Here is a 23,996-nt window from a genome sequence, read left to right as displayed (position 1 = left end):
AATAATCGAGACAGATGAGGTGCCGCACATAAGTATGTTATGGCGTACTAAAATACATGACGTATAGGGTTTTTTTCCCTTGAAAAGTCCTGAATTGAAGTACTAAAATAGAATGGAGAGAACGAGAAAATTGCTTCAATCCTCCATTAATAATACAGAAATGGGAAATGAAAAGTTGGCCATGGTATGGCATGCGTGAACCCTCTTTCATGCTCTTAATTAGGAAACATTATAATTATTAATTAATTAATAGATTATTGAAAAGAAATTGGAATTTCTGTATCTAGTAGTGCAAATTAAATAATTGTATTAAATTCAAATTGAACATATGATTATGCAATTGCCTTACAACAAAGAAAAACTTTAGTGATAATTTATAAAATTGTCATTGGAAATTTGAATATATGTAAATATTTGTGTGTATATATGAATTTAGTAATAATCATTTTGATTAAATTCAAGTACAATTTCCAGAAGGTTATTGTGGAAATAATTAGCAATAAATTTATATATAGGGATTCGTAATTGATAATATAATTATAGTGATAATTTACTGACTATATATATATATATAGTGACAACTAAGTTATTTCGAAAATGTTGTCCATGAATAGGTGCCATTAGTTATTTATATTGAATTAGATAATCTCAATTTCTGAGACGGATTTTGAAAAATAATTTTTAATATTAACCGGTTTTTGTTTCCATCTCAAAATTCATATTTTTAGAGATGGATTCTCAAAATAATATTTTCCCATTGACCTGTCATTGTTTCCGTCTCTCTAAAAGTTTCTGAAATAGTTAAATAATATTTTTATCATTCCGTCTCCGTTACCAAATTTATAAGATCAAAGAAAGATACTCCGACACTTTAGTACTTCTCACTCCTGCAAAGAGAAGCCTCAGTCCAACGGCCACACTCCACCGTCGTCACCAATATACCTGTTGCACCCAACACCACCGTCACCACAACATCGCCGTCACCTTCGCGCATTTCCTTCTCTTTCAATATTTCCCTTTTCATTTCAACGAGGTACATATAAGGAAATAGCTGGGATTTGATTGGTTTTCTGTTCTCTTCTATTTTAACTTTCATCAGATCTGACAGCCATCAGTGGTGGAGCTCGAATTGTTTTATGCTTTGTTTGTTTGGGGTTTGTGGGTTTAGATGTTGCGCCTGAGAGGCACCTAATGGACTTTGTTGGTTTAGAGTCCTCTTCCTGATGCCCCAGTTAAGTTTTCACTACCTCCTGCCTTACCAAAGGCTTACTGGTATTTGGCTCTTCTACATCCATATACACAATGCTCTGTACTGGGCTTGATGATTGGGGTGTAGTTGATTGGTGGAATAGCATCCGCAGGATAGAAATCGGCAACAGAGGTGTACTTTTGTGTTTCTCAATAAGTAAAATTCTTATAATGTGACGATTGTTATTAATGTTTTATCATGGACATTTGGTATAACGTTGTCACCTTTGACACCATCATCTCAGCCATCGCCGTTCGTCTTATGGACATTTGGTGAGTAATACCTTTGTCTTAGCCCGATTCTAAGGAGTCTCTGACATCTATGACTCCTTTTATTGTGTCTTTTATGGGGTTTGCGTTTCAGGTGGAGTTAAGGATAGGTGAATTTGAATGACTATTGCATGATTACGTATATAAGCTGCATGCTTATGTATGGACGTATGAATTGAGATCACCGGAATACTCTCTGCAGCCACTGCAGTCAGTCGAAGAATTGAAGGTTAGAATCTCCTTAATCTTCATACTTAGCTCTTGATTGTCATGTTCTTTCATAACATGGGAGGAAACGGAAAATGAGTCATCTTTGTTAAAGAACAATTTCTTGCTTGGAATGAGTAGTTCGAAGATATTTGTTTTCTCTTTATGGTCTTAAATTGACAAAAGAAAATATTAGAAGAGGCCTAATTACCGTGTCTCATTGATAATTTTCTTTGTTTAAGTCAAATTACGGTATATTTAAAGAAAATAAAAAACAGAATCCAAGATACACTTACATTATGAGCAGCCACTAACAGTGTGGAATGGAAGCACTATTCTCATTTCTTAACTTAATTCAAGATGTAAATTTCCCTTTTCTGACATCTAAAACCACTTTGTTTCCTTCACACACAAATCCTATAGCTGCTAAGGAAAAGGGAGCAAGTGACTAAGTCTTCAGAGTAGGCGTTGCTTGGAAAAATTTCTTGTTTGTTTTGATCTTATGGAAAAATTTCTTGTTTATTTTGATCTTAAATTTGTCATTATACAGTATGATGGTTTTGAATGCTGTCATATTTAGTGTGCTAAGAAAGTGGTGTTTGGTAATTCTATGTTTGTGTTATTCAGACCTTTGATACTAATACGAAAATTGATAAGCTATTAATCGTAAGTTTTTCATATAGACCTTTTGATACTCAAATGAAATAATAAGTTGTCTATATGATTCGGTACTTGCTCTCACAACGTTGCCTTTATAGCACAATATTAGAGCTTTGTTTTCACTCCCTGGACTGCCTCTGTTGCTCGGTAGAGTACCCCTACGATTTGATTACCATCATAATGCTATTTTTGTTAGAATTGTTTGTTCCTTCACTTTCTACTTACACCCATCACAGTGTATGTTCACTTTGAGAACACATGTCTGCAGCAAGCCACAAGACAACAATATGAATGCAGGGAAAGAAACAGAGGAAGACAGGAATTTGTTTCAGTGAAAAGGCCAGAACACAACTGTCATATGCATATGGATACAACGTTGGCTTTAAAGCCAAACTGCAGTTGTTCTTGGAGAGAAAATACCTAGATTTTTCAGGAGCTTAAAGTCTTCATCTTTAGTAATTTCTTGAGGGTTGTTTGGAATTTATCAATCTGCTACAAAAGGAAATAATCTGAAGTAGTTTCAGTTGTTCACAGGGCTGGTGAAGCTTTTTGCTGTTGAAATTGACAGCTTAATGATAATTGTGGCAAATCCTTGACTAGTTTCTGAATAGGAAGAAAGATTACAAGGATAGAAACTATTCTCAGGTGAGATTCAATGCTCTGGATATGAAGCTTAGGGATGATCTTGAAGATACATCTGGTTTGATTATTTTCACTTCCCAGGATTTGGTCTTGACTACTGAGTCTTTGTATATTCATATTGTTTTGTGTGCTGCTCCTAGGAATCATCATGGTCTCTGTCGCTGCTGGGGCCTTCTTGTGCATGGACAACTCACTGATTTCTATTAGACACGGATTTCAGCTGTGGAATCAGCAAGTAGACTTCAGCTACAAGTTTATTGACGAAGTTTTCTATCTAATTTTCTTTAGAGAGGGGATATTTTGGCTTCAGAGACAGAAAATCAGATTCTAAAACTCTCTTGCAGTGATTTTCAATTTTTCTGCTAGCTTATTTAGGAAATCAGAAGGAAAACCAAGTGCAGTACCCGTTCTACGTGTTTTTTTTTTTTTTATATATCCTGGCTAGAGGTTGTAGGAGAATTAAAAATGAAATTTTGTCAGAATTATAGAATTACTTTCAAAATTTTTATAATTAACGAGACAAAAGACGTACATTATCTAAATTATTGGATGAAAAATATAATTTTTCCATATTGCGTCACTGTTAACTATAGTATATAATATGCGTGAAAAGTCCACCGAAAATGAGAACAATTTCGAAAGCAAAGCCCACAAAAAGGTTTCTATATTTAGCAAAAACCAAGCTGCTCTGTGTTTTGCGAGATTGCGGATAAGGTTTCTATAGTCTTTTCATCTTGAGGTTTGTGTCATGCAAGTTCTCCAATCAATCATTTTTCTCATTCAGATTGGAACGGCTGCAATTGAATCCCATAATGATCCATAAAAGGGATTGTAGAAAATTCTATTTTAAATCAAATTTCATCAAATTAAAGTCATGTAAAGTTGGTTATTAATATATATATATAGGGAGGTAAATTATGGCCACTTTCTTTAATCTCTCGTATAATTGTAAATATATTTTTATTATTTGAGAAATTATAAATTATTTTTAATTTTAATATTTATTTAACAATAAACTTATTTCGTTAGCTTTGGTTAGATTTTCATTCAATTTTTGTGTTTGAATGATCAGAATGTCCTTTTGCATTATATATTAAAGTTTTATATCTTTTGAAATATTTTTGTGAACTAATATTCCATATGTAATATTTATTTTACTCATCCTAAAATTTTTCTATATTTTTTTATAAATACCCCTTCTTCTGAAATGACAACACTCTTCATTAAACTCCTTGTCCAAGGTCTGTAGGACTGTTTTAGGGTGTATTTGATGTTCTAGTTCGTGTGGTGAATACAACAAGATGTCTTCAATAAATACCACCATGAATTTTTGAGTTCGATTTCATCAGGTCCATAAAAACTGCAAGGACATTCATTAATCTAAACAACACCACCATGAAACTCATAATATCATACTAGTTCTAAAGATGATTTTATGTATGTCATCAGCTTTATTTCTGAGTTGATGATATCCCGACCTTAGATAAATTTTGAAAAATATCTTTGCCCCTTTGTGGATTAAATAAGTCATCTATCCTTGGCAAAGGGTACTTGTTCTTGATGGTAACTCTATTGAGCTTCTATAGTCAATACACAATCTCGGAGTACCATCTTTTTCTTTACAAACAAGATCGGAGCTCCCCAGGGTGACACTTAAGCCTTATATGTTTCTTACCGATCAACTCTAGTAGTTGTACATTTAGTTTCCTCAACTTAATTGGAGCTATTCTATAAGCGGCCTTAACTATCGGAGTGATGCTTGGGACGAAATTTATTTCAAACTCTGTCTCTCTATGAGGAGGGGGTTGAGTAACTCAACCAGAAATACCTTAAAGAATTCCTTAACTAATACGATATCTTTTATTCTCACCCCTGGTCTTAGGTATCACATACAAGAGCTAGATACATACACTTCACACCTATTTCTAATGGCTCTCCAAGATTGTATTGCGGAGAGTAATGATTTCATTTTCTTTTATCGTTTCCTGATATGTCCATAGAATGAAAAAGAACATCTCTCAGGTGGATTTTAAAGTTTATCACCTAATTTTGACAGTCCACTTGAGCATACATTTTCGATCACGAACCCATTCCTAAAAAATCACATTGATCTCTTGCATAGTGATCTATATCAAGTCAGCCTTAAGTTGGTGGTTGTCATCAAAGCATATGGCATAATCATTATGTACTAAATTTGTTACCAAGATCTTATTCCTAAGCATAGCTTCTCTATAATGCCCATCAAGGATTTTAGGTTTACTTCCTAATTTCCTAGTAATGCTTCAAAAAATGCCTCCTTAGAGGCAATAAAACCAAACAGCCTCCCTAGCTGCGATTGTGAAAGATTTAGAGGCAATTTAAAAAAATGCCTCTTCAAAGAGATCATTGAGGCACTTTTCCATGCCCGTACAAGAGGGTAGGGAGGCTAAAAAGTCTAAAGGAGCTGTCATACTCATCTCAGAAGAGGGACCTACTTGTCATGCGCATTTATACGAGAGTAACAAGGTCTACAAAGCCAGCAAGTGCAACCCCAAACCAAATGAATGCGGGATGAAAATACAATCTTCTATGTATAAAATCCAAACAGTTTGGTGTAAAATTGAATTTAGAAGAATTTCAAAACATAGATAAGACGACTGACATTTACGAATAATGAAAGAAACTTCTGAATGCATATTTGATCCGGATCGAAATATATGCGACTTTCTTGGTCGAGCGAGCTGGTCTTCCAAGCGGTTCGAGATCGCTACCTCTCCCAGACAAGTGATCAGGCCCTGAGAAAAGAAGCAGATCGTTAGGCTTGCTAGGGTGACCCCCAACTAAAACCCTCCGATACTTAAGTCAGTGTTTGGTTCTGAGGTCGTTTAAAATGGTTGCTTAGCAAAATAGCGAGCTGAAGCGACCTGAAATTAAAATGTGGTCAAGACAATGTACCATTAATACACTGATTGGGGGCATTTATAAAATGGAGCTGGGGGTTTGGTTGGCTTAATGTGCGCCTGCCACGTATCTCGGGTACTCGGGTCGGGTCGGTAAAAAAGGTGCGGATCCCGCTGGTGAACTTGTAATTTTGTGCCTTCTTGAGGGCAAAATTATCATTTTTCAGTAAATTAGGGTTTTACCCATATCAATATTTAACAGTGACTTTTACCATTTGCTAATAGAAAATAATAGAAAATTTATATAGAATCAAGAACTCGCATACACAAATATCCACCTACATGAAATCACAAGAACAAACAGATTCTTGAAGAAAATCATCTCCTGCACATTCATCTTTCTTTTTCAGCTGAACAATGCTATCTAGCACAAGTACTTCTCATATTTTGTGGACCAAAATGATGATAAAAAACAAAGTTTGATGCATATAACAAAGTTAGAACAAATAAAGGAAAATTTCATAGACTCCCTCTAATAATAGGAATGTTTAAAAAATCCCCTATAACATTAAAGTATCAACTACTTCCTGTGATATAAAATAAAGTTAAAAAAAACTCCTACAAAAATTGGTCCACACGTGCTTTGACTGGGAATTTTCTATGAAAGTACCTTTTATTTTTTATATTTTTGGCCCTTCTCTCACATCTAATATATATAATATTATATATTTATTAATAATAAAATATTATTTTACATAATATTATTTAATTATTTATATAATAAAATAATATTTTAAATAAATTAATTAAAAATTAATTTATATATTAAAAAAAAACGGCGCCGCTACTGAAGAGGAGGGCGCAAAAGTGCTAATTAGTATTGTAGGCAGAAAATAAATGCAGAATTCTCAGAAAAAATGCAATTTATCCTCATGTGATATAAGAAATGAGCAAAAATATTTATGTAAAAAATAAAAGAGCAAATTATCCCCCGTATTTTGGGAAATGATTTTTTGAAACATAAGGAGATAATTTGCTAATTCTTTTTTCACAAAAGGGCATTTGCTCATTTCACATATAAAGGGAGGTAAATTACATTTAACCCCAGAAGTCTCCTTAGGATTTTACCGCTTAAACAAAAATTTGCTACACAATTCTATGGAGAAATCAAAAAGTTTGTGAAGAAGTCTAATTCTACAGCAGAACTCTGCTACAAAACAGAGCAGAACAGAATAGAGGATTCCGCAACAATCTGAATTATGTTGAATTCTAAGGAGGATTCCAAATTCTGTTGCGGGGTAGAGGAGAACTCTGCAGTAGAAACAGAATTCTAAAGTATTATATATCATGATGTTGACAGTAATTTAGGATTGCAATCCAGCCATAATAAGCTACAGTAGCTGACTTTAATTACTAATATCAGATCGATTTAAAATCAAGTACACAAAAAATTAAAAATTATTAAGTGGGATATTCCAACTAATAACTCAAAATAAAAGTGATCTAGTTCCGTTAATAATCCTAGCTGCTCAATTACTAGTCCTTAACGATACAAGACAATTAAAGAACGTACACTACACGGATAATAAAATAGTATTAACTGACGATTTATCCATGAACTTTATAAAATCTTTAACTCAATATATGAATATGAAAATTTTTTGAGTGTTCAAGATATTAAATAACATACATAAAAAAAAAATAGATAAAATTTAATTGAACAAATATGTAAAAGAATTTTCAAAACTTAGCTAGAGAATAATTACAACACAAACAGCTGGAAGTTTAATTGAATGAATTTTTAAAATTCAATAATACATCAAAAAATCTTAAAACTTTTATATTTTACTTGAGGCTTATATTAGTTAATATAAAAAAATATTTAATCCCTGGAAAGAGTACTTAACATTAATCATAAAATTTTAGAAATGATAATGATCTGCGGAAAAGAACTCTGACGTATGGTATTACTGAAAGATTTTTATAAAGTTATTTGAAATTTGAAGAATTCTGAAAATTAAAAAAAGGTATTCTTATATTTGGTATAAAATAATTATATTTTAAAATACGTGTAGAAGTAAATCAAGTAGGCCTCAAAAAGAGAGTTGGCAGATTCACGTCTAACTTCTAGTAATTAATGCAGGTCGCACAATTGGGGTCGGATCATTGAACCTTGGTACCCTGCGATCGGGTCACTGAACCCTTCTTCGAGCTTCCTGGTAGTAGATTCTGATAACAGAACACACATTAGGCTTGTTGGTGGCCCTAGCTAAGGCTCTTTAATGCTTAAGTCAGAAAAAGTGGGGTCAAATTTGATTTAGGAAGAGTTTGTAAGACTGAGAAAGTGTACGTATATCATTAAATCCAGAAATTTAATACATAAAACATGCGTGCACCAAATATTCGTGAGAAATATCTTCATAATAAAATATGAACATTTTTCAACTCTATATATTTTAAATCTCAAGTTCTATAAATCATTCTCTGTGACTGCAATATCAAACCTTGTCAAGATTTAATCTTTTATTTGAAAACCCATTCTTTATTAACTCCATAATCTCCAACTAATTCAAACATGAAGTTTATATAATTCATACAACTCAAGAAGTACTTAGATATTCAACAAAAAAGACCATGTAGTCTTTAAGTGAACGAGATCAAAAGTGAAAGTTTTATAGTATTCAGAACAAAAAATGCAAAGGCTCTAACAGTCACGTGCTAAACACGTGGCATTTTCCATCAAAATATATCACGAAAATGTGATATAGGACCAAAAGTGCTACTTTTGAGAAGTTACTGGATCAAAAATAATAATTACATATCGATAGAATCAAAAGTGAAAAGATCCCAGATTACGAGACGTAAAGTGTCATTTCCCCAATCAGGGTCAAACCAGTCGGGTAATTGAACTTAATTGCGCATGTACGGTTATTACAGAAAACCCTATAACAAAAGAAGAACGAAAGAGGAAAGAAACTCAGAGAAATCAAACGTATACATAAATATTTATTTATTAGTAAAAGGAAAAATAATTAATTAATTAACATATCTATACTAAACTGATCACAATACATTTAAGATAACATCAATTCTGAATTGCAAATAGGCTCCCAAAGTATGAAGTCGACAAATTTATCCACACTAGAAAGGTAGCTGTCTTCTTGATGCTGATAAATAACTTGAGCTGTTCTGGACATATTGAAGCAGGCCCTGATTAGGGTTAAGGGCAATGTGTCTGAACTCAAAGGCTCCACATTCAGATCTTTCCACAAACTAGGAATCAGTTGCATCAATATGTATTCTCCAGCTTCAACTACAGACCCCATATTCTTCTCCTTCATCAGCAATGTCATGATTGATGCATTATCTCCTCGAGCTTCTTCTTCCTGGAATTCACTTCACATTAATTGTCGTATAAAAATAAAGAGTTCGTGTCATGAATGATAACTCAGTCTTAATTATTTCTTTTTTTTTCGATTTTTGATTAATAATTTTTTATGACTAAGATACATGAAAATGAGTTTTTAAATAGCATTAATTAATTAAAGATGTGGAAATATTCATAAAACTCACTATGAAAAAGGAAAAGATTAGCGATAAGAAAAAATTAAGGTGATAATTCGCTATAGGAAAATGGCATAATAGCATAAAAAAAAAATAGCGTCGAGCTAATTAGCAAGTAAACTTTTCGTTGTTGATTTATGGTATTTGATACAAAAAATTTACTTAGCAACAAATTGTTTAAAAATATATACTGAATCATGTAGATTAACAACGAAAATTTTAATTGCTAATTAACTCGATGGGATTTTAGCAACTTAATTTCTTGTAGTGGTTTTAATTACTATCATTCACATAACACATTAATTATAAGTGAAGACAAGAACTTTTATTTGGTCCCAATTTCATAATTTATAGCTTTGACAGTGATAATTATTTTGCAAAAGTGGCCGACATCCCATGAGGTTACTAGGTTTAACTACAAGTGCACTCTCTGATGTTGTAACTGTAACTGTATTTACACAAACACCCTCAAGCACGACGACCACCCCCTCGGAGGGTGTACATGTAATTGTATAAAGAACGAAAAGTATTTACATAATTAAACGTAACCGTATATTAATTATATTTGCTTACCTTCGATGTACCAAGATCATCCCAAAGTCGAAGAATCCTTCCAGCATTTGAAAAGAGTTTGGGATATGGTTTGGACATTAGGCTGATGTTTTGAGGGGTGAGTCCTTGTCCCATCAAGAAGAATGCATGAACTAAGGCCATGTATGCCCCTGATGTCGTTACTCCATTTTCCAGGTAATCTTCAACGCAAGGAATGCATCCATTGCTGAACCACTGTGCTTCAGTCATGAACGCTTCAATTGTGTCGATCCACTGTCATATTGGCCATTTATTTCACACATCTAATTTTTTGTAAAAAAATTGCAATTGTAATAATATAGTTATCTTAAAAATCAAAAATTGATTTAATATATTTTTTCACTCTCATTGTGTTCACAATAACTTCTGTTTTTGTACTGCAAATAGGTTGTATAATATAAGTTAAATAGTAGAAAAAGTTCGAAGTATTTGATAAGAAAAGTGAAAAAACAAAAAAAACAAAGTTGAAGGTATGTTGAGTGTTTGAGAAAATGGCCCAGTATCTACAATTTTATCAATACAAGTTGGTAAGGAGCTAGCTGGTTATAAGGAAAAAAATACATTTTTAGTCCTGTAACTAATGGGGGTGGCATTTTTGTTTATACAACAAGAATCAATTTTTTTTAATTTAGTCTTGTAACTTTAAATTTTGGTAATGTTAGTCGTCTTCCGGCTAATTTGACTGAAAAACTGCATGTAATTTGCACATGACCAAATTAAATTGTAATTTTAATTCTGTAACGAGTTGACATTTTTAGTCCTGCAATTTAGGAGGTTGATATTTTTGGTCCTACAAAAATTGATTTATAAGACTAAAATTATAATTTAATTGAATCATGTGTAAATTAAATATAATTTTTTGGCCAAAGTGGCAGAAAAAAGACTAAAATTATCAAATTTTAAATTTACAGGACCAAATCGCAAATCTCAATTCGTACAGGACCAAAAGTATCAATCCCCCTGAATTACAGGACTAAAATTATAATTTTACTCTATTTATAACTCGTGGCTTAAATTCACTTACGCATTTTTATAGTTTATTTCAATATACACATAACATTATAAGCGTATATTTTTAAGTGGTTACAAACGCACCAATTAAGTGACCAGAACTTTTATTTTGTCACGCACAAGATGAGTTTCACAATTTTAGTCATAATGATAAATATTCCGTAACATTATATTCGCATATATAATTTTTTTCATTAATAATTTAAAAATTATCACTCGATATATTATCAAAAAAAAATGAAGAAAAATTAAACCATTTAAGTAATATTGAAAGATGCAGTTACCGTTGTAGCAAGGAAAGGGAGAACGTTTCTGCCTTGGTCTTTGAGAACTTTGTAGGCAATTTCGTTGGTAGTGTTGTACAACGCCATGTAGCATATTTTCATGTACTCGGGGAGTCCTTCAATTGCTTCCATATCCCATCTGCAAAAATAATATTTCCATGCATTGTAAATAATAGTTATCATTTAATTATTTAATAAAATTTTATTTTTTTAGAAAAGAGATCAATATTAGAAAATAGGAAAAAGTATTATTTTAGTCCGCTAAATATGCCTAATTTTAATTTTAGTCCGATAATTATGTCCATTTTTGTTTAGGTCCAGCAACTTACGAAATTGCTTACTTTTACTCCTTTGGCAGGTTTTCGGACAATTTTACCCCTATGCAACTTTTGAAAGACAGTTTTAGTTCATAGCACTCATAGGGGTAAAATTATCCGAAAATCTGCCAGATGACTAAAAATAAGCAATTTCGTAAGTTACTGGACCTAAACAAAAATGGACATAATTATCGGACTAAAATTAAAATTAGGCATTTTTAGCAAACTAAAATAATACTTTTCCCTAAAAAATATTACTAATATAGTACGATTTCATACTACCCATAAGGCAGCAGTTCGAATACATATATATAGGAACTGTTATATATATCAAATATAATAATACCGTAAAATAAATAAAATATTAACATATATCATAATATATAATTTTACAAAATTTACACTCCAATTATTAAACTTCTGCCTCATATGTACATGCAGATTGGATTTTTTATAATTTTATTGCATTTTCGATTCATGTAATATATACATATCATCTGTATAATTTTTTCGTAAATAAAATAAATAACGTAATGTTGGTTAACTTGTGGTGTATAAAGAAATGCAACAGAATTCGAAATAAACAGTTGAGTTTACCTCTGAATTGCATGCGTGAAGAGGGAAAGTTCATCTATCGTTCCATACGCGTCGAAAATGTCATCAATGACTAATAAAATGGCTATGGTTTTTGCTAGTTCTATGCGGACGCCCGAGTACTTTGGCTCTGGAAGAATTCCGACAGTCCACAGAAAGCATTCCATGGGACGATCCCTCGCAAAACTCAGTTTTTCAACCAGCCCCAATTGCTTCCACCACCTATTACAACAATTACCCAAATAAATAATGATTGCCCATTGTTATACTTTTTGAATATTCAAGTTGGATTGGAATTTTTACCTCACGTTCACTTGTATTTTCTATGTTTTTCAATTTATACACACTATGTGTATAATATCTTTTTTTATAAATAAAAGAGTAAATTACAACGGGCCCTTATGAGGTTTATCATAATACAAATATTTCCTCGTTTTTTGAAAAATTGTAAATATCTCTATAGAATTATAAATGTCTTTTACAATGGGTTATTACAAAGAGGTATTTATTAGGGTATTTGTAATATTCAGGGGGTATTTGATATTTTTTAAACAACGATGAGGTATTTATAATTATGGCAAATTTCAGGGAAGACCTTGTAATTTATACTAAATAAGATATATGGTGTCATCTTCATACGCATGATGTGTATATGTCAAAATTCTAAAAATATTCAACTTAATTTTAGCTAGGATAAAATGATTCCAAAACTGCAATGAAAAAAAATTGCATTATAATGTATAACTCCTGAACTTTTAAAAAAGAAACTTGTGTCCCGCGTCAGGGTCGAGTTGCTCTTTTTCATTATTACTCAAGGAATTGTTTAGCCTATTAATATTTTAGATAAATTACATCAATGCTCCCTAAGGTTACTTTAATTACACAAACACCAAGCTGTTTGCAAAATGACAATTACAGTGACACTCCTCCAGTGGCAAAACTAACAACCAACACCCTGTGAAATAAATCCCTTCTTCATTCCAGGAGCATAGTTGTAATTTCACAAAATGTAGGGGTATTGGTATAATAGGTATAACCTTATAAATATTAATGTAGATTACGTAATGTTTCCATGAGAGGGCTTGTTGCATATAACTGGCAAAATTACACTTTTAGTCCTATAAGGCAGGGAGCTCAACAATTTAAGTCCTCTAATTTATGAAACTTTTAAAATAATTCTAAAATTGGGAAAACTCAACGCATTTAGTACCATGTCCAAATTTCCGTCACACAACTTTAGGGCAATTTCAAAAATCCGATAAAGCGAAGGACTAAAAGTATAATTTCGTCCATTTCACCCAATAAATAATTACGTACCTTGATATCTCAGCAAGCTCCGCTTGGTACAACAGCTGAATTTGGTTGTAATCAGATATGGCATGCTCCAGCAGAAGAGGGTTGTGGTAGATCTGCTTGCTGTAGTCATGAATGTACAATCTGTTCTCCAGCCTTTCCATTCGGAGGTGCCTGGGCAGCTCCAGAGCTCGTCTAACACGTCCTGAGAGATATTGCGGTAATGTGCCCCCAACACTTAGTCTCAGTTCAGTTTCTGAAAACCTCATTGCCTCTGATAATATGTCCTCCCCCTTTGCACCTAAATATGATGCTTCGTACAAATTCCACAGCCCCTCCTTGTCTTCGTTGAAGCTCTTCCGGAACTTCCGGTTTCCGACAGTCGTGAATTTCTGGAAAACATCTGCTAATAAATTCAACGACGTTGTGATGAGATGATTTTGATATCGTGTTAGAGTCGAAAATTTTTGGAAAATTTTTTTATGTGCAGAACATATGTACACTAGAAAAAACATTATTATTGGCTGCAATATTAATGGCTATGGATAAAAGTCGTCTTAAATAATTATTATTAATCATGATTAAATAAAATCGATGCAAGAAATTAGTTTTTCCATGAAAAAAAATTATTTGTTACAACTAAGAGTCATGGTTAAAACATTTGCATGGCTAATATTTAACCACCCTTGCAAAAACCATACCAACAACCGGTGCGTAGCGGTGGTCAATAACTATTGCTATAGTTATTTATTATTAATTATGGTAATTACCCATAGTTAAATTATATATTTCTTGTAGTGATAGGGTATCAAAATTGATTTAGTGACTAAGTTAGAGGACCAAAATCAAAATTATCTTATAGTAGTAATGACCTTTTATTATACCTTTCAGAATCACTTTTTTCCTCCCAAAATTATCTCTTTATTAGTTTAGACGATCAATTAATAAATAAGATTGAATTTTGACTTGAGAAAACTTAGGGACCAAAATTAATAAAAAATCAGAACATAAAGTACCAAATTTATTTAGTGATTAATGTAGGAGGTACTAAAATTGAAATTATTGTAAACACTATACTTTACCTACAACCCCTCCTTAAAGATGTCACTATAACAAAAAAGGAATAATACTAGCTCAGAGCCGTTGGCATATAGTGTCTTAATCAAAATTGTTAAAGGGATCAAAATTACATTTTTCTTAGATTTACAAAACTAAATTTGTGGAGTCCTAAAACAATATGATCAAAATCACAAATGAAATAAGTTACAGGACGTAAATTGCAAATTTTCCTTATAAATGACGACACCATAATAACAACGGTAAACGATGCCCTTCTACCATGGTCAAACAAAATGAGTGCGAGACCTAAAATATCAACTATTGTTAATCGATATTTGCCGTAGTTTTAGCTGAGTTCCTAGCCAAGACAAATTGAATTTTGGCCTCGACTGGAAAAACAATGACTAATAATCATTACCCAACCATATTAAATTACCATTTGCTGCGCTCGTATATTTTTAAACATGATAATTAATCATAATAAAAAGTCATATTTCGTCGTATTGATAAACATGTATTTTCGTACCTGAGCAAACTGGCCTTCCATTTTGCCTAAGCAGCCGGAAACGTAAAGCTGTGGCATTCAGATCTTCACAAGCATCCCATTCCGACAATTTTCCTAACCAGAAATCTATGTCTTCTTCATAGTGATACGCAACTCCCAGCCATTGAAGGCTGTCTATCAACTTCATTGCTGTCATTGGGTCCAAATCTCTTCTCAAAGCCCTTCGGGTCTTTTCCTCGATTTCCCCAACATCCTCTTTCCTGCGCTCCCCCTCCTTTATTTTCTGTCCATCACAGACAAAAAATTAAAAGTAATTGTATTAGTATATATTGCTGCCAGCCGATAAATTGCGTTTTTCCATATTATAGTACGGTTTAAAATCCAAGATTAATTAATATTATCTATTAGGACCAAACAAAACTAATACAAAAATTTCAAAGGCGTTGTTTGGTTTTGCTTATATTGTCAATTTGCGCATCAATTTTGTCCGATCATAGTACATAGTATTGATTTATTACGATTTTTAATGATAATGTAAGGAATAGTCAATTTTTTTGTACTGTGAACCCGATGTCCCTTTTACGTGACAAGAATTTCTCTTTTTCTATAACGAGTTTTATAGTTTTAATAGTGCCAATGACTTTGTAATTAAATACTGTCATAGACAATAATCAAAAATAAGAAAATTGTATCTAACATTACGTTCTTTTTATTTTTTTTTCTTGTAGTGTCAGAAAATAAAAACTAATTAACCATTAAAAATTGTTCAGAAACACACACACATAGTAGTACGTACAAAGCGAATTAAGAGCGTTGTAGGTCGAAAAATACGATACCAGGGAAGAAGTAGTGAGGATGGATGATTGAGGAGAAGTATTGAGATGCAGTAGTCCCCTTTGTGTGGGTTTCTGAGGCACTGCTGAGCACATGAACTTGGAAGAAGTTGAAGAAGGGGGGCATGCATGCATGGAAAAAGAAGGACTAATACATCTTGTTGCTGCCATTTTCAGATCGTTGAATATTTGTCAGTGTTAGAATTATAATCTGTTCTTGATGTGCAAGAACTCAAAATATATATATATATATATATATATATATATATATATATATATATATATATATATATATATATATAAAACACAAAATATATATATATATATATATATATATATATATATATATATTTGTGCAGAGATAGTGGTAAAGATGTGGGCAAGTGGAGAAGTGGATAGAGTTTAATCAATTGCGTATGTTTAAGGACAAAGAATGCATTTGCACACAAATAATTGAACTGGGCAGGCATAATGTAGATGGTTTAAAGGTAATTTTCATTCCCTAACTTGAGGTCATTCTCGTTTTAGTCTTCTAAGTTATTAAGATTTTATTTTGGTCCCGTAAAATTAAAAAAATCTCAATTTTGGTATAAATTTGGTCGAAAAGTTGAGTCACTCGTCGGAAAAAAGTCACATGCCAGGCATGTGACTTTTAAATTGGGCTTGCATTGTGATTGGCTGAAAAAGATGATGTGGTGAAGACATGGCCTGAAGTTAGGGAATTAAAACGAGAATGGCCTGAAGTTAAGGGACGAAATTGCCTTTAAGCCTTTTAGGATGGCCAATCACAATGCAAGCCCCAATTTAAAAAGTCACATGCCTGGCATGTGACTTTTTTCGAAAGTGACTCAACTTTCCAACTAAATTTGTACCAAAATTGAGATTTTTTCAGTTTTATGGGATCAAAATGGAACCCTAGTAACTTAGGGGACTAAAACGAGAATGACCTGAAATTAGGGGACGAAAATTGCTTTTAATCCTAATGTAGAGTTAGGAGAGAACAGATATGTATGTAGGGTTAGGATATACTTTCAATTTTGGTAGTCTAAATTAGTCATTAAATTAGTTCTCGTAGCTCATGTTTCGACCTTATCAATTTTGGTCATCAAGTTTTCTTTAAATTATTAAAGTCAGTCTTCTTTACTAGCTGACCGTCTAAACTAACAGAGAGACCGCGCATGTCATAGACGAAAGAGCAACACAAAAAAATTAATTATTCTCTACACAATAAATCAATACTACCCACTACGGTTGGACAAAACAATACATAAACTTAAGTTCTGACCACTATTAATCAATATTTGCTATGATTTTACCTATTATTAAAATATTTATTGCAGTTTTTAACTATAACTAGGGGTAGCAATATGGGTGGAAACACATGGTTCCAACTCAATCCACCTAGTTCTGGGTTGAGTGGGGTTGGGTTTTATAAATGAATTTAAATAGATTATGAGTCCTATATAGGTTTTAATGGGTCCTATATGGCTTCTTATTTTTTAATTTTCTATTAGTTTATCAAAAGACATTTTAGTAATATTATAAAAGTGATAAAAAATATTAGTATAAAATAATCATGAGTTAATTATGGATCCTATATGGATTGGATGTGTTTTAAGTGGGTTGATAATAGATTTTATATGGGTTGGTGATCAATGGGTTTTAAATGGATTAGGATGAGTCCTATAATCTAGTTTGGTGATAGGCACTAAAAGATTTATAATGTTTACCCATGGTTAATTGCCATGGTAAGTAATAAATAGTCATAATAAATAATTATTGATCACGATCACGCAAAAATTTTTACCTGTGGTTTTTGCGAGTGTGGCTAAAAGCCATAACAAATATTTTTACCATGCCTCTTAGACGTGGTAAATAATTTTTTCATGGTGAAAAAGTTAGTTTTTTGTGTCAGTTTTATTTACCGTAGTTAATAGTAGTCATTTACGATAGTTTTTAGCCATAAACACTAACATTGTAGTCAATAGTGATTTTTTTTCTAGTGAGGTCTTAATACTACTTATTGTTGATTAAGTTGACTATATAATACTACTTCCATATGTTCTAATTTTTTCATATTTTTTATTAGTAATGAAGTTACCAAAACATATTAGGCATGTTTTAGTTTAACTTAATAAAATTACGTTGTACCTAGATCTTAATTATATGGGATGGTTATGAGTTTTAAAATTGTCCCAAATCCATAATTTATTTCCTTAAATTCATTATTGATTCAATTATACTGTATATTACTAACTGGATTTACATTTACAACTTCTCACATTTTTTGTGAGAAACAAATTTTCCAAAATATGTTTAGTAAATTATCGATTTTCAAATTAATGAGAAACAAATGAAAGGAAAGTGAAGGATTTTATAAATTAGTCGAAACTCAATTCATATGTGAACAATTAAAATTCTTTTTATTTTTTTTTTAATAAAATGACAATATACAAATATATTATAAATATCAATAAACATATCAAATACAATATCTAATAATAATTTATAACGAACTAACATGTACTATTGTTATTGCAATTGAAGATTCACAATTCAATTTTACAAATATTTACATATGGAGAAAGTGATTGCACAACCATTCATCTCATATTTGTTTCGAAAGAAGCAATATTTTGTAATATGTTACGAGCTTTTTATTTTATTTTTAATAAATAAATCTTTAATGTAACATGATTTCTTTCCATAAACAATAAATAATGCACTTATCATCTTATTATTATCTAAAAATTTAAATTTTGTAAACATTAAATATAAAGAAATGGGTATTATCGACTCAACCTGATTCATTTACAACTCAACACATTTTCAACCTATTAATTCAAACGCATTTTAAATCCAACCCATATTGACCCAACCCGCCGACTTTCCACCCTTACCTGTAACAAATATTTTGTCTTTGCTTATAAAAATAACAGCTAAAAGCCATTGTGAATTAATATCCATCATAATTTTTTACCTTTAATCATGATAATTAACCATACTGAACAGCCATATTTCTTTTAGTGGAGGTATATAGGATACCAAAAATTGATTTAGTGATTGATGATGGGACCAAAATGAAAATTATCTCTTGTTACGAATGACCTTTTATTGACCTTTACCGTTGCTTTTTACCGTCAAAATGACTTCTCTATAGTTTAAACGATTAACTAATGAAAATAATTGACTATAATTATTTAAAAAATTAGAGACTAAAATTGATAAACTCGGAACATAAAGTACCAATATTTATTTAGTAACTATTTTAGGATATCAAAATTCAAATTATCCCGGTTAGTATGTATTCAAATAGTTGGATATGGTTTAGTATGGCAAAGTCTGTTGAATTGCAGATCTAGTCATGATAAAATAGGGGGATGGCATTTTTTTTTGGGGTTAATTATTTTTTTTATTATAAAAAAATTATATAAATATAATTTAAATAAAATATATAATAAAAATATAATGAATCGCGGATCGAATTTCAAAAGTTTTGTTTTTGAAAAAAAAAAGGGTGCCGTGGATTGGAGCCATGACTCCTTTTTTTTTTTGTTTAATTTGATTTTATATAAATTAATTATATAAAATTAATTTTAACAACATATTAAAATTTAAAAAATTATAATATTATAATTTTATTAATTTAAAAAATACAATTAACTACACAATTATAATATCTTTTTATTCAATTGCAAAAAATACAATGAGCTATACAATTGCAAATGCCAAAAATGTCCACCCATTCCACAATAGCATCTGTGGCGTTGACACCGAGGTTTTCTTATTTCCTCGCCCATCTTTTGCATTGGCTCATTTTGTGCCTTATTATTATCACCATCCGGATTAATGTCCAACCAACTTGATGTTGTTGCAGAGTTAGATTCCACATTTTCACAATATGTACTAAATGATGGAAATGAAATTGGTGAAATATTGTATCCTGGTGCATATGGTTAATTAATCCCAATACCAAGGTGAAGATCTACTTTGTGAAGAATAATCTTTTGTTTGAGTTGGCATATATGGAGCCGATTGAAACCAATTATCTTGAGGTGGTTGAGGCATGTAGTAATCTTGAAGCTGTTGGGTCACATAATAATATTGAGGTGTACACACTATAGAAGGACCAACTATATCCACTCCAACATCATGACGTTCAACTGAACCAATAGACATTCAGTTAGAACTTCTTCTTTGCCTGTGTGATGTGGTGGGAGCATCATCAGATGGCAAAGTAATTTGTTGTAGCTGTGGGTTATGACTTTCTTGATAATATGTAGTCCTGTTCGAATCTATCCACTAATTGACTATACCCTTCAATATTTAGTGGTCTAGATTGACCCAAAGTTTCAAGGGTATTCACTTCTTCTACCTGAAGATTGTTGAATAATAATGAATGTTGTTATAAAAAGATATTTAAAATAAAGTATGCGATACTATATAATATACCAAAACTTGCCACATATGTGCGTCTTCAAGTTGATATCCACTTTCCACACATCTGTCAGTATACGACGACACAAAATTTGTATGAAAATAAAAATTCGAAAGTAAAATCACTAATCAATTGCGTACATTAAAGGTGAAAGAATGCATTGGGACACAAAGAATTGGACTAGCTAGCTAGGGATAATATAGGGTCAGAAGAAAACAGGTGTGTAGGGTTAGTATGTATGCATTCAAATATTTGGGCATTAATGTGTAGTTGAAGGGAAAATAATATTTTAGTGTTGCAAATTAGTGGTTAGTAATTCGGATTTTATTTAAATTAAAATTTATAATTTGGTCCTATAATTTTAAAAATTAAGGCAATTTTGGTACTTTTCGATCTATTTGATCGAAAAATTTCAAATTATCAATCATATCAACACTTAAATTGGGGCTTTCAGCAAATTTGATGATGTGGCAATCCAAGTTGTAATTTTCAATTGCAATTGGTCTTATATCTTTAAAAGGTTGCAATTTTGATCCTCTAATGTTGGATGTAGCAATTAGTTTTTTTTATCGTATTAGCAAGAATTTTAGCATTTTAAAATTTACCCGATCATTATGTCCTTACTGGTATTCTTTCATGGGTCTTGATGTATTGTAAATGTTTCACATATTTGTTATTGAATGAGTCAAGTACCTACGAACCATCTCTATATATAGCGATTGTGTGGTTAGAAGAAGTAAATAAAATCGATGGTTTGGAACCGGTGGCGAGATGGTCAAACTGAGGTATGAGGTTTATGGAAGTTTAATTGTACGTATTTTGAAAGTATGTTGGGCCTGATTAAAAACATGTAAGACTATTGGGTTTTTAACATAAAGGTCAAAATTATCACTACTTAGATTTAATGACCAAAATTGCTACTAGTTTAAAAGATAGAGGATTAAAATGCAATATTAAAAATTAGAGGATCAAAATTACCAACCCTTAAGGATATAGGACCAAAATTATAATTAAAAGTTACAACTTGGACTACCACACACCAAATTCACCGAAAGCCCTAATTTCAGTGCTGACATAACTGATGATGTGAAATTTTTTGGCCAAATTGGCGAAAATGACTAAAATTGTAATAATTTTTAAAATTACCGGACCAAAATGCAAATTTTAATTTGAATAGGACCAAATTGCTACCACCTAATTTATAGGATTAAAATTATTTTTTTTTTTTGCGTAGTTCAATGGCAAATTAACTCGGATTTATTGTGATTCTAGTCCAGTCAAAATATACAATCACTACGAGAAATAATGTAATTAACTTACATCAGTAATGAATTTAGCAACAAGAAAAATATTTATTTGATAATTAATTTGTTGCTAATTTTAGCATCTTTTATTTATTGATTTTGCAAGAAAATTATCAACAAAAATATTTATTAGTAAAGTTAGAAATTTTTCAGTTTATTTATCAAGACCAGCTCCGAAGTTTTCCAACTTCAAAATCACTTTCTAGCTATAGTAATATTTCATTTATAACGTAATTTTTAAAATCACAAAAATTTAAAATCTTATCCCTTCCTAATTACCAATAAAGTTACTCTCTTTTAAATTTTCTAACTATTGACATAATTTTTTATGGCAAAAAAACCCATTTTTGGCTTTAGGGTGTGAAGTGTGGTTGGATTACAAACCCCATCAACAATATATTTGGCCATAAATTGAATTTTGATTTGAGAAATTTGAATCAATTTTGGATTACAAACAAAAGTAGAGATTGCCGGTCCCTACAACTCATAATTAAAAATCACAATTAATTGTAGGTCCCTATAACTCATTTAAAATAGACAGGAAGAATAAAGTTAGAGAAGAAGATCTCAAAAAATTCTCGTCGAACTAAAAAATATTCAAAGGCGTTCAATACAAAAATTGGGTCATTCGTCAAAGGTGTGCAACCAACTATAGTGTTTGACTTTGGATTACAGGCGCAAGCTCTCGAATCAACGTTATAAATTCAATTTTCAAGGAAATTCAAGTGGAGATTCCACCTTCAAGTCCTCAAAATGAAATTCAAGATTATAACATTTAATTCAAAATTACAGGCATCAGCCCTCGAATTAAAGTTACAAAGAGTCAAATTCGAATTTGAAGGAGATCTACGTGAAGACTACACCTTCGATTTTCAAATACCAAATTTTTCAATCTTGAAGAGAAGAATCAGAAGATTAACTAGAAATTATTTTCATTTTTTACCTTTAAATATATATTTTTATTTGTAATAATTTATTTATGTTTTAATTTTCAGACACAATAAAATTTGTGTTCACAGAAATTCTTCAAAATTAATTATAATGTGAAGAACCAAATGTATAACATATATTTTTAATGATAATTTTAAAATTGCCACTTAATATTCTGTCACTCATATTTTCTAATAAAATTTGTAAAATACTAGCATATGTAATTTCTCAATTTTTTTTTTCAGAGATATAATTTCTCATTTTATGTCTCTAAATAATAGGAGGAATAATAGATTAGAGTAATGTAGAGGTTTATCATTTACATATCGGAAACATTACGTCTATGACATGAGTTCCGTTAAGTCTTGAATGGAGTTAAGATTGTCCCCTTCATAAATTTAATGAAATTAAGATTTAAATTAAAGTAATAATTTTTCTGGAATTATGAGATGTAATGTGGTAAGTTAAAAATAATTAGAGTAAAATTGCGAAAAAAGACTAACTCGTAGGGACGTAAAATACAATATTTTCTAATTTATTCAAGATCAAGTTTTAATTGAAAATTGTCAAAATGAGGATTACAACTAATCTATACATCAACATGATAATTCGTAGGTTGCAATAGTCGCATTGTCAAATTTAAAAGAGAAGATGATAATGTTTAAATTATATTTCTAATTTAAGAGTATGATCACTTTTGATTTTTTTTAATAATAATATAAAAGATTTGTTCATTGCTGAAGTAAATTAAAATATTACTACGATTTTTTCAGTTGTATAATAATGGTGTTAATCACATCTCATATTGCGTTTTTTTTATAAGTAGTTTACAATATATTCTTTTAAATATATAAGTAATTTAGGTTTTTCATATAATAGCTCTATAATATGATATGTAATATTAATTTATAATTGTGATAATTACACCATTCTTTCATAAGTTTGGTGTAATTATGCTAGACTTTCTGTGATTTGAGAAATTAGATCAAGCACTTTTGATGTTTGTTACTGTCTAACAAACTGATCCTTCTGCTTGTCGAAATTCACCAAATTTTGCGAAGTTAGCAAAAAATTGAATGCAAATGCATATCACTCCAAGTTGACTTATCATAACTCAAATAAATCTTTTCTGACCAAATTATCTTTATAAGGGAGAAAATATACCTCTTCACATTCACCAGTATGTGAAGATGCATGTATAACGGTAGTTTGGTTAGAAAAGGATGGGTAATTATAATTTTCATTTAAACTATGCCCGTTTTTACACTTTGCCATCGAATTTTTTTTTTTTTTTTAACTTACTATCTCAATCTTGCAAAATTTGCACTTTGATATGACCATTTTTTTTGTTGATTTTTTTTATCGAT

The 23,996-nt window shown here is 31.0% G+C and overlaps 1 protein-coding gene and 1 long non-coding RNA gene across 3 annotated transcripts; one reads left to right on the top strand and one right to left on the bottom strand.

Moving 5' to 3' along the window:
- Positions 794-3,466, top strand: LOC105178494. 2 transcript variants are annotated; one of them, XR_002288427.1, is made up of 3 exons: positions 794-1,521; positions 1,613-3,030; positions 3,168-3,466. It is a non-coding gene; the product is annotated as an uncharacterized LOC105178494 (long non-coding RNA). The 2 variants fall into 2 exon arrangements; XR_002288426.1 differs by having other exon boundaries at positions 800-1,747; positions 2,654-3,030.
- Positions 8,865-15,425, bottom strand: LOC105178600 (geraniol synthase, chloroplastic-like; the record flags this gene model as incomplete). Its single annotated transcript, XM_020699401.1, has 6 exons — positions 8,865-9,292; positions 10,044-10,295; positions 11,357-11,495; positions 12,271-12,489; positions 13,585-13,963; positions 15,146-15,425. Coding segments are annotated over 6 exons (1,581 nt in total), but the record flags the coding sequence as incomplete, so codon positions are not given.

This window comes from Sesamum indicum, linkage group LG16 (assembly GCF_000512975.1).
Source record: "Sesamum indicum cultivar Zhongzhi No. 13 linkage group LG16, S_indicum_v1.0, whole genome shotgun sequence".
Taxonomy (NCBI): Eukaryota; Viridiplantae; Streptophyta; class Magnoliopsida; order Lamiales; family Pedaliaceae; genus Sesamum; species Sesamum indicum.
This window is presented reverse-complemented; position numbering and strand designations above follow the sequence as displayed.